The 11984-nt window shown below is 50.3% G+C and overlaps 1 protein-coding gene across 1 annotated transcript; it reads left to right on the top strand.

The window, feature by feature from the left end:
• Positions 1-1314: 1314 nt before the first annotated feature.
• LOC116898131 (serine protease 40-like) lies at positions 1315-10129 on the top strand. The gene is made up of 5 exons (XM_032899506.1): positions 1315-1505; positions 2149-2311; positions 4738-5012; positions 5955-6124; positions 9619-10129. Exons 1-5 carry the CDS (start codon positions 1325-1327, stop codon positions 9958-9960), a joined length of 1131 nt encoding a protein of 376 aa, XP_032755397.1. The 5' UTR covers positions 1315-1324; the 3' UTR covers positions 9961-10129.
• Positions 10130-11984: the final 1855 nt, after the last annotated feature.

The following is an 11984-nucleotide window of genomic DNA, read 5'->3' as shown; positions in this document are numbered from 1 at the left end:
ATGGAACAGTGTCTCTCTCCCTAGTGCTACTAACAAAGGAGACATCAGATATGAAAAAGAGATTAAAAAAAAAAAGTTGTACATAGAGGCTAGAGAGACGCCTCTCGGTGGTTAAGAGCATTGACTGCTCTTCCAGAGGTCCTGAGTTCAAATCCCAGCAACCACATGATGGTTAACGACCATCTGTAATGAGATCTAATGATGCCCTTTTCTAGTGTGTCTGAAGACAGCTAGTGTACTTATAGATGATAAATAAGTAAATCTTTTTTTAAAAAAAAAAAATTAGTGTTGTCACAAAAAATTAAGAGACAGTTCCAAAGTTGAAACAGACGAATGAGGACAAAACCAGAAAAATTAAAGTATATCATAGGGCTTGTGAAAGATGTAACTTACATATAATATGTATATGATTAAGTTTCCTATAATTAAAAAAGGCTTGACACATGTCAAAGTTAAATACACTGGTAAGGGACTAACACCTAATGTTCTGCTTACAAATAGTTGCAACTTACAGCAGCAATGGTTACATACACAAAATGAAGTCAGTTAAAAATTCCAGCGCAAAGACGGGAGGAGCTGCTGAGACCTAATTCTAGCCAGGAGTTGGGCAGTTGGTGACTGATCTGGGAAAGAGAGTCGTTTTTCTTTTGGAGTGTGGCCACTGGTAATTTTCTCAGATAAATCCACATCCACATGCATATGGGCAACACTAATTGGACTCCGTGAATGAATGAATGAATGAATGAATGAATGAATGAATGAATGGGATTGAAATAGGATGGGAGTTCTTGAAGGGCATTGAGGCTGTGTGAAGAATGAATGTGACCAAGATCGTTGTGTAGAAGTATGCAAATTTTAAAGCCTCAACAACAACAACAAAAAAAATTTATTGGAGAGCTTTGGTAATAGCTCAGTAGTTAAGAGCACTTGCTGTTCTTCCAGGGGACTCGTTTGGTCCAGAGACCCACACTGGGCAGATCACAACTGCCTGTAACTAGCTTCTGACTCTGTGGATTTGGGGCTGACGAGAAGGTGACATACGGTTCTGGGTGAGGATGACACTGTGTTTTGAGCGCATATCATAACAGTATGAAACAGAGAAACTCTGGGACATGGTGGGTGCTCCACCCACCCACCTACCCTCTCAGAATTGTTTCGGTGAAAGCCGGAGAAGAGGACGATGAACCTAGGTTTTTGCTCAGCTTTCTCGAGGGAAGTCTGGGTGGGCGAGAGGGGTTCCCTAGAGGCAGTTTGCCAGCGTCAGCGGTTGTCTGCACGTGCTTTTGCTTCTGCCCGGGACCCAGACACAGCACGACCAGATGCCATGTGGGGCGCCAGGGCCCAGCAATCGGGCCTGGTTGGGTATGGGGCAGCCCTGCTGGCTGCTCTGCTCGGGCTGAGCTTCCTGTCCCAGCATGCTCTGGCCACAGAACCTACCGACGTCACCAGCGCTGCGAATAACACAACCACCCAGACCGGGAAGACCACGCTATCCTTGTCAACGGGTAAGGAGACAGGAGCAGGAGTAACCTTTAAAGTAGGGGGCAGGTTTCCAGTGGGCTTCTTCCCTCTCCTCTCCTTCCCCGCTTTTCCTCCCCTCTGGAACGTAAGTGGTCGGGAGAACCTATGGGCCTTTACATTGAAAAGGAGGGGCTTGAGACTGGGGACCTATATAGATGGCCCTCTCCTCTGCTGGCTCTCGCCCATTGACCCTATCTTCTCAGTTCAGGGTTCTCTTAGCTCTGCACCATCATGGGTTGGGGTGGGAGGGCGTACCCACCCAAAATGACCATGGCCTTGAAAACTGATGGCCTCTGTCAGCTTCAGCTTCTGCCTCCTCAGAGCTGTCCTCCCTAAGTTAACGAGTTCTGAGGAGAGCTTAGCACGGCCCTCATCCTCTTCGCCCCCACCTCTGTTCTGTGAGACTGGTTGAGAGGAAGCCTTGGTCTGATCCAACTCTTCCCCTGCCATTCAGGGTGCTCATTGTCACATGAGACTTGCCACTCCACTCCTGGCCTTGGGTACACCCACCTGAGGACAGAGAGGGGAGACCACTGTGCCCCCTGGATCCTGCTGATGCTGACATTTGGGGCACCAAGCGCAAGCATCCTAAATACAGGTGCCTCGCGGCTGGGATTGTCTCCACAGTCTGTGGCAAGACCAAATTCCAAGGGAAGATCTATGGTGGACAGATTGCAGGTGCCCAGCGGTGGCCGTGGCAGGCCAGTCTGCGCTTATACGGCAGGCACATCTGTGGAGCGGTTCTCATCGACAAAAACTGGGTAGCCAGTGCTGCCCACTGCTTCCAAATGTGAGTGTTCCCTCCCTGGCCCCTTCTGTTGGGAAGGGGTGCAGGAGAGAGCCACTAGGACAGAAGAAGAGGCATGGAGGATAGACAGCAGCCATGTCCTTCTAGGTTGTGTTCTGGGGTAGCTCACTGCCTGGAGTAGTCCTCTCTGCTGCTGCCCCGACCTTGAGTGGTGTCTTTCACCTAGATTACCATCCCTGCTCATCACCAGACAGTATCTTCTGCCAGTCTGGGTCTCCTACTACAGGGTTTCTCAGCCTGGGGATGTCCTCTCCCCTTCCCTGAGACTCACCTAACAAGTGTAGCTATCATGGTGTTATACACATGACTTTTAAACAGCTAACTGAAATCCTTGCCTCAGCTGGACTGTAATAGTTCAGGGAAACAGATCTTCATTCTGTAGTGGTCAGGCTCCTCTTTTTCACGAACCTTAGGGATGGAAACTTTGTTCCATTTGATATACTTCAGTAACTCACTTGCTTACCTCGAGACAGTGCCTGCGGACGGCAACAGGCCTGGTTTCTCCTGTAACTACTGTTACTGTGTCCTAACCTAGTGGGACACAGTAGTAACTGAAAGTGACCATCAGAGGTTCCTATTCCCAAGGTTGGAAATGGTTGGGATGCATCCTGCATTCTCTGGCCAGGGCTTTCTGCAATTCCATCTAGGGCATGGTTATTGGAGGCTCATGTGGGTTCAGGCTACCCTTAGACTGGAGCATAGTCCTCTCCAGAGGCATCCAGGTACTGTGTGTGTGTGTGTGTGTGTGTGTGTGTGTGTGTGTGTGTGTGTGTCTGTGTGTGGTATATGTGGTTGTGTGTGTGTGTGGTGTGTGTGGTTTGTGTATGGTGTGTGTGTGTGTGGTTGAGTGTGTGTGTGGTATGTGTGTATGTGTGGTATGTGTATGGCTATGTGTGGTTTTGTGTGTGTGTGTGGTGTGTGGGTGTGTGTGTGGTTTGTATGTGGTGTGTGTGTGATGTGCATGGTTTTGTGTGTGTAGTTGTGTGGTGTGTGTGTGTTGTGTATGGTGTTGTGTGTGTAGTTGTGTGGTGTGTGTGTGTGTGTGTGGTCTGTGTGTATATGTAGTTGTGTTGTGTGTGTGGTGTGTGTGTGTGTGTTTGTGTTTGTGTGAGGTATGTATGTGGTCTGTGTGTGATGTGTATGGTTTTGTGTGTGTAGTTGCATGGTATGTGTGTGTGGTCTGTGTGTGTTTGTGTGTGTGTAGTTGTATTGTGTGTGTGATCTGTGTGTGTGAGTGTGTGTAGTTGTGTGTGTGTGGTATGTGTGGTATGTGTGTATATGTTTGTATGTGTGGTATATGTGTGTGGTTGTATGTGTGTGGTGTGTATGTGATGTGTGTATATGTGTGGTGTGTGTGTGGTGTGTGTGTGGTGTGTGTGGTTTTGTGTTGTGATATATGTGTATGGTATGTATGTCTGTGTATGTGTGTGTGGTTGTGTGTGGTGTATGTGGTTGTGTGGTGTGTGTGTATGTGTGTGTGTGTGTGTGTGGTATATGTGAGGTGTGTGTGTGTGTGTGTGGTGTATGTGAGGTGTGTGTGTGTGTGTGGTGTGCCTGTCTTTCCTACAGTGAAGGGTGTTACTATAGCCACAGCTGGAATTGCCCATGTACTAGCAGAGACAAACAGATGTATCTTGGGCTCACTGTGTGCCCAACGGGAACGAGGAGGACAAATCTGGGTTCACACATATGCATCTGGGTTTACATACATACGCTGGCATCCATGTGGATCAGGCCCCATGTGGAGGGTCTCCTGGAGGATGTGTGAGAACCACCTGTCAGGAAAGTGAGCAGAGGCCCCATCCCATAGATCAGGAAGGTCATGAGACATACAGATGGAGGGTCCCCCAAGAAAGCGGATTCAGCCATGGGGAGTGGGCACGGAAGAGAGCTCCTCATGACCACGTAGCCTAGAATACAGTCGCGTTCCAGAAATGGTAAGTTTTTGTCTATTGTCCCATTTCCTCCATAAATGTACCTCGAGTGCCCATGGTTATGGTGAGATGGGAATACAATCTTGAGAGGATCCAATGTCTGAGGTTTGGAGTATAAGTCGTGCTAAGCAGGAGGCAGGGTCTTTAAGGAGGCCGTATATGTATAAGACAGATCTGGGCAGGGTTGAGTGAGATTTTCCTCCTCCCAGAGGAAAGGGTTCAGTTTGACGGAACTCTCCTGGTCCTACCCAATCACGAGATCGACAGCCCTTTGGATTCCAGGGTATCCGAAGCCTTCGGTGTCCTGAGCTGTGTGGGATCATCCTGCCCTTCAAGAGGAAAAACACCCATGTATTAGGAAAAGGAGACACCTGAAGGGAAGAAGAGACAGGGGCTGGTGGCCTGCAGGACAGGTGGACAGTCAGGGAGACAGCGCTGACTTGACACTTACAGCTCCTCCTCCCCCTGCCCTAGGTCTCGAAACCCAGAGGACTACCAAATCATGCTAGGGTACACCAAACTGAACAGTCCCACCAAGTATAGCAGGAAGATGTCAGTGCAGAAACTCATCGTTCACAAGGACTACAACAAATTCTACCCCCAAGGAAGTGACATTGTCCTGCTGCAGCTGCAGTCATCTGTGGAGTACAGCTCCCACATCCTCCCAGCCTGTGTCCCCAATAAAAACATAACGATCCCCAAAGAGAAGGCCTGCTGGACAAGTGGCTGGGGCAATCTCAGAGAGGATGGTGAGCACAGGTGAAGGCTGGGAGGCGGGAGGGCAAGAGCCTGGAGGCCTTTCCAGTGGTTGTGAACCCCAGTTTCCCTCGTTCAAAAGCCATCTCCCCCTTTCAGATTAGAAGTGTAGGCTCTGTGACTCCAGGTTGTGTCAGGGCAGACAGGGTCTCCAGATCAGGCCAGGGGATGAGAATAGAATCACAGGGAAGGCATGGCCTGGGGCAGCTCTCACAGCAGAGAAGCTGGCCTCCCTAAGACTGAACCTTGAGCCACCCTCTCTCATGACCTCTCCTGACCACGGTTGCTGTGCTTGGGGACAGGCATGGGTTTGCTACCTACAGTACCAAGCCCTAGGCACCCTTGAGGGATGCGCGCCATGGCCCCTGAGTGCAGTGAGCCATGCTGCTGTCCCTCTGCTCCTGTGGCACAACCCCAGGCCAGACCTGTGAGAGCAGCTGGAAACAGAACCCCTGTCTCCATCCCCAGCTGCTCCTTCAGATAGACTGGTCCCCCCCATTCTCCTGAGCGTTTCTGGCCTGTGTCCTAGGCCACTGCTACACTCAGGCTGCAGTGTCCCTGCCTCCAGCTGGGGCCCCCCAGACCAACCAGAGCAGTTTGAAAGTGGAGCCCCTTCCTTCCTTGGCGTGTGCGTCCTCAGGGTGTATGTAGTCTGGGTCCCCTTGCCTGGTGAGGAGGCTCTGCCTGGGGCCCCACTGTGGTTGTCCCTAGTGTTCCTCAGCCTGCACCCCGGGACCTTTGCAGTTGTGGTGACTTTCTGCCTGGTCCCGCCTTCCACAGAGCCTCATGCTTGCACTTGCAAGCCATATCCCCTGGTCACTGAGTGCCTGCTGTGAGTCCCTCCCTGCTGCTGTGGCCTAGAGTGGCTGCCCCTACCCCAAAAAGGGAGAGCTGGCCGGGTGGGGTGCGTCTCACATCTGATTCCCCCCTTCCAGTGCGACTTCCTTTGCCTAATGACCTGTATGAAGCCGAGCTTATCATCATGAGCAATGACGACTGCAAAGGATTCTTCCCACCACCAGTCCCAGGATCCTCTAAAACCTACTACATATACGATGACATGGTGTGCGCTGCTGACTACAGCCTGACAAAATCCATCTGCTCGGTAAGTGAAGCCTGCTCAGGCGACTGAAACAAGCTTGCCACTGTTGTACCCTCGTGTTGTCTAAGCCCCTGTCCTTCTGTGTCTTCTCCGGACCTTGTCTCCTCCGTTTGTTTGTGTCTTTGGAAATGGCCGTCCCTTGTACCGACTGAGGGCTATTTAGAAATTAAGTCAGGGGGCCCATGAGAGGTCTGAGTGGGTAAAGGCGCCTCCCCCAAATCCTAGTGGCCTGAATTTGATCTACTGCTTTGTCCCGTCCAGCGGGTCCAGTTATTCAGGGTCCTGAAGAGGCTTTCTACCTGTGGGTCAATGGGGGTAAAGAGAAGAAGGAGACCAAGCAAAAGTTCCGTTGTCAAGGTCTCATTTATTGTGAGAAATGTACAGCATTTAAAGCTCTGAGGCAGGAATAGAAGCAGGAACTGAAGCTTAGGGTGGGGGAGTATTGGGAAGTGCCCAAGGATATAGGGTGAATCACTAAACTGCAAGGTATCCTTAAACAAAGAGGCAACAGTCTTCTCGGGACATGTTCTTTGAAAAGGTCGAACCCTTCTCAGGAATCTGCTCAGGGACATCCGGTGTTTTGCTCAGGCTGAAACATCCTGTGATTGCTCCGGGGGTCTTCCTGGGAGAGGCTTTTGTCCAACAATCTCATAATCTTACAGCAGCCACCTACGGGTGAGCATCTGTGGCCATACAGCCCAGAGTCACGTAGCCACCTTGAGCTATGCAGTCACAAAGCGGCCAGGCCCAAATTCAATACAGCTCCCTACACTGCTTGACCTACGTGGTAGAGAGAACCAACCCCTGCAAGTAGCCCTCTCTGAGTTGTGTACACATGCACACACACACACACACACACACACACACACACACACACACACACACAAAACAGATGAATAACATTTCATTTAAAACAAGAAATTGACACACGGATGTAAACAGCACCCAAAGCACTCCCTCATACCCCTTCCCCTCACTTCTAGATCGGTCCCGTCTTGGCTATAGACGCACTATGGCTTCACTGCTGAAACTTGACCTAAGCATGCATCACACAGGGTTTTGCCTGATTGCTTTTTAGCCAACGGGATGCTATCCAGCCATGGCACTGTAAGGATACACTGCAGTCTTCCTTACTCTTATCCTAGTGGCATTCAGCTGTTTGTATGAAAGGTCTGTGCAACAGCATTGTGCTAGAGGGCTCACCGTGCTTGCAGCAGAAGCACACTGCACCTCATGGTGTGCATGCGCCCCTGTTTTGCACACACTCCAGTATGGTTCTAGTGCCCTCCGGCCAGCAGCAAAAGGTTCGGTTGCTCCCCACGGCAGCAGTTCCTCGGATCACACGCCCACTCCGTTTAGCCATTGGATATGATCTCTCTTTTTCTCGTTCTCTTTGGTTTTGTGTTTTTACGTTTTGGAGTGAGTATCCCCCGGCTGACCTGAAACTCATGCTGCAGACCAGGCTGCCCTCAATTCACTGAGCTCTGCCTGCCTCTGCCTCCCAAGTGCTGGGACTAAAGACGTGCGCCACCACCGCCCAGGCGTGTGTGACCTTTCATTTGCACGTTTCCAACGGCTAATGAAGGTGGAAATGTTTTCGTCTATTTTTCCGATTAATTCACAAGGCTGTTTTGCCACTCATGGGATCAGGTGTCTTTCAGAATGATTCACAGGAGCTCCTAGGTTTGGGGCGTGAATGCATCACTAGTTTGTTGGGGTGCAGTCTGTATTTACATTTAACGGCAGGGAACCAATGCAGGAGAGGAAGTGGGCAGTCAGAAGTGTCCCACGTGGCCTATGCTTGCTCTGTCTCTCTTGTTCCCTTCCCTTGGCTGTCCCCTGGGCTCAGAAACCTATGACTTCACACCTTATGTGTACCTTCCCTGTCCACAAGAATGCGGGATAATTCTCAATGTCTCCGACCCAGCCAGGCTCACCCTGCAGTGTCGGCACTCGTCCTTCATGATCCTAACCCTCGGTGAGCCCAGTCCGTCGCTCACTGCTCCTCAACAGATGCGTCTTTGCTCTTTTGCTCTCTTGGTTTCTCCTCTTCCCAGCACTAGCGCCCACGACCTATCTTCCTGTTCCCAACTTGTATGTGTGGTGTCGTTGCTGGTTTTGTTTGTGTCAAATCTGCTTATGTATTCATCTATCATCTGTCTGTCTGTCTACCTATCTATCATATCAACTTATCTATTTTGTTTGTGTCAAATCAGCCTATGTATTCATCTATCGTCTGTCTCTTTGCCTATCTGTCTAATCATCTGTCTGTCTATCATCTATTTATCTACCATTGACCATCTGTCTGTCTATGTATCTGTCATCCAATCATCTATCTGTCATCTATCTTTTATATATCATCTATCATCTATTTATCTGTCTATCTGCCTGTCTATCTAGCTATCATCTATCATCTATCTCCCATCTATATATATCATCTATCATCTATCTATCTATCATCTAATCATCGCTCTTACTGAACCCTGCCTAGACCAGGCCTGCAACCCTATCTCAGGGGCTCTAAAACCTTCACCAGGGCCGCTTGCTTCCCTACTGAACACCTGTGTCTCTGCCCCTAACGGGCACAGTCAAGCCTATCTAGTCTTGGCTCAGAGAAGCCCTCTCAGGGCCTAGTTTTTGCATCCCCTTGAGGGCTTTTCCGTCATCCGTGCAGCCCACTAACCCTATGTAGGGTCTTCCAGTGTTTGCCCACAATCCACTGCGTCTCCTGAGCGCTCGTGAACAAGGACTGTTTTGACACGTGTTACAGCACAAGGTTGGCAGAAACTGTGGTTTGGGTTTTTGTTTTGTTTGTTTGTTTGCTCTTTTTGGTTTGGTTTGGTTTGCTTCTTCCTGATCCTGCTTTACAGTCCGAAGGACCTTGCCTCTCAGGTCCCTGCTGTGCTTGGAGTCCTCGCCTCTCTCCTGGAGCCTCACAGCTCCCCATGGTTCCACCCTGACAAGACCCATGTGATGGCTTTTTTTCTCCACTCAGCACATCCTACAGTTTAGCATCTTCTAAAAGATGCTCAGTCAAGGGAGTGGAGATTCCCTGGAATCCTTACACTAAGCAAAACACAAAGGTACGTGTGGGGATGCTGTGATGGGGGACAAGGGATGCAACCAAAGGTTACAGAGCCCGGCCTCCAGGTCAGTTAGTCAATTAGCAACCCTTTGGGACTTCAGAGACATCTTCCACATAGACAGCAGGGCAGAGAGCCCGTATCCAGCTCCAAGACTCTCCACCAAATGGTGTCCAGGGTTCCATTGGCAGTTTTGTGGAATAGGACTCCAGGGCCTTCACTGAAGATACTGACCCAAGGGGCTGCCTGTGCTTGAGATTTTTGTTGTTGTTTTGTTTTGTTTTTTAATTGCTTAAATGGTCCAGATGAGGTACACAGACAGCAGAGACACCTGGTCTCCATTTGTATTCTCTCCAGTCAGCGTGCGTCCTTCCCTAGATCGCTATTCCCGTTTCGTGTCTTCTTTCTTCTCAGGGAGATTCTGGGGGTCCCCTCGTCTGCCTACTGGAAGGCTCCTGGTATGTAGTAGGGCTGACCAGCTGGAGCTCATCATGTGAAGACCCAATATCCGGCCCCAGTGTCTTCGCTAGGGTCTCCTACTTTGACAAGTGGATTAGTGATAACAAGAAAGCATCAGGTGACTCAAAGCCAGGGGAGTCCTATGGGCCCCCTCACCATCAGAGACCCCCAAATAATCCAGGATCCCCTGAGAATGAAAATCCCGAGGACAATAACGAAAACCAAGGTGCTATCACCAAGCTGACAGCCTGCCCAGTCCTGCTGCTCTCTCAGCTCCTCCTACAACAGTTGATTTAAATCAGGAGTCCATGATGGAGCCACAAGGCCTTGGACAGCCAGTATGTCCTGTGAGCCACCTCACCGAGCACTGTCTTCCACACCTCAATCCGTGGGCTCCCCTGTCCATCTGAGGCCACGCTTGCCCTGGACCAGGCAAAACAAAGAATGAACAATAAAGCTAAAAGGTAAAGAAACTTCTGACGTCTTTCTGTCCCATCAACACTCAGCAGAAGCGGTTTCCCACTGCTCAGTCCCAGAAAGCCACGTCCTCCCTAAGCAGAGAGTGGATGACATAGCCAGGGAGCTGGCCTACCAATATAGGAGCCAAGTCATTGCCCCCTGCCCCTCCAGGCATGTGAAATCCAGTCTCTGTCCCTTAGGCCCACTCCTTCCTGCTAAGGCTGCGTGCACTTCCTTTCAGGAGAATGAGCCACTGTATGGGTCAAGCCCCATGTAGCTGCAGCAGCCTGGGCTCCTGGAGCAAACCCCAGCTTTGGTGTGAGGGGCATCTCACAAGCCAAAGGTCATAGTTAAGCTTCTAGCGAGTTTGACAGTGAAGTGTGAGGGTCCCTGAAGTCTGACATCTCAGGAGCAATCGTCAAAGCTCTTCTGCAAGTGTCAGCTGTCGCCCTGTCACCTCTTTACACTCCGAAGCTTACCACTTGTCTGACAAGCCCACAGTCCATGTGGACTTGCTTCAGCCTGCATTGGCTGGGACTTGGCAGACCTGGGAATGGCTGGCTTAGCACTGGGCTGCCCTGCCAACCTGAGTAGCTGCTTGCATTACAGATGCTAGCTAGCTATGGGGCTGGAGAGATGGCTCAGCGGTTAAGAACACGGATTGCTCTTCCAGAGGTCCTGAGTTCAATTCCCAGCAACCACATGGTGGCTCACAACCATCTGTAATGGGATCTGATGCCCTCTTCTGGTGTGTCTGAAGACAGCTACAGTGTACTCACATACATAAAATGAATCTTTAAAAACAAAACAAATGCTAGTTATGGTCCCCCAAAAAACTGCTTGCACGAGAGGGTCTGCATGTAGTTTCTGGGAACCTGCTCCCCAGCTGGATGCCAGCAGCCAATATCTGGGGAGGAAGCAAAGGTTCTGGGCTTGGGACAGGGAGGAGGAGAAAGAGAAGGGGATTAGCAATACTTTAGGAAAGTGTGGCAGAGGAGAGACAGAGGCTCTCCAGGTAGGGAAGCAAGGAGAACACCCTGGCTCTGGGCCAAGAAAGTGTGGCCCATGGAACTGCACAAATGGGTCGGGAGCAGCCAAGATGGAACCCAGAAGTTAATAAATGATAAGAAGTAACAGTGAGGGGTTGGGGATTTAGCTCAGTGGTAGAGCGCTTGCCTAGGAAGCGAAAGGCCCTGGGTTCGGTCCCCAGCTCCGGAAAAAAAAAAAAAAAAAGAACCAAAAAAAAAAAAAAAGAAGAAGTAACAGTGAGAGGCAGATTCCAGCAGCACAGAGGCCAGGCAGTCGCCCAGCTTAGGCTGTGGGAGTGTGTGTGTGTGGTGGTGTGTGTGGTGTGTGTTGTGTGTGGGTGGGGTGTGGTGTTGTGTTTGTGTGTGGGGGGGTGTAGTGGGTGTGTGTTGTGGGGTGTGTGTGTGGTGTGTTGTAGTGTGTGTGGGTGGGTGTGTGTGTGGTGTGTGGTTGTGGTGTGTTGTGTGTGGGGGGTGTGTGTTGGTGGTGGGTGTGTGTGTGTGTGTGTTGTGTGTGTGTGTTGTGTGTGTGTGTGGTGTGTGTGTGTGGTGTGTGTGTGTGGTGTGTGTGTGTGTGTGTGTATGTGTGTGTGTGTGTGTGTGTGTATGTGTGTGTGTGGTGTGTATGTGTGTGTGAGTGTGTGTGTGTGTGGTTGTGAATGTGAGCATGTGTGTGTGTGGTGTGTGTCTGTTGTGAGTGTGGTGTGTGTGTGTGTGTGGTGCGTGGTGTGTGTGTGGGGTGTGGTGTGTGTGGGTGCGTGTGTTTCATTCAGGAACACAAACCATTGAAGCAGGAAGTAACCTGCACTGGAATTTACTTCTTTAATAAGTAATTCA

Source organism: Rattus rattus, chromosome 4 (assembly GCF_011064425.1).
Source record: "Rattus rattus isolate New Zealand chromosome 4, Rrattus_CSIRO_v1, whole genome shotgun sequence".
NCBI lineage: Eukaryota > Metazoa > Chordata > Mammalia > Rodentia > Muridae > Rattus > Rattus rattus.
This window is presented reverse-complemented; position numbering and strand designations above follow the sequence as displayed.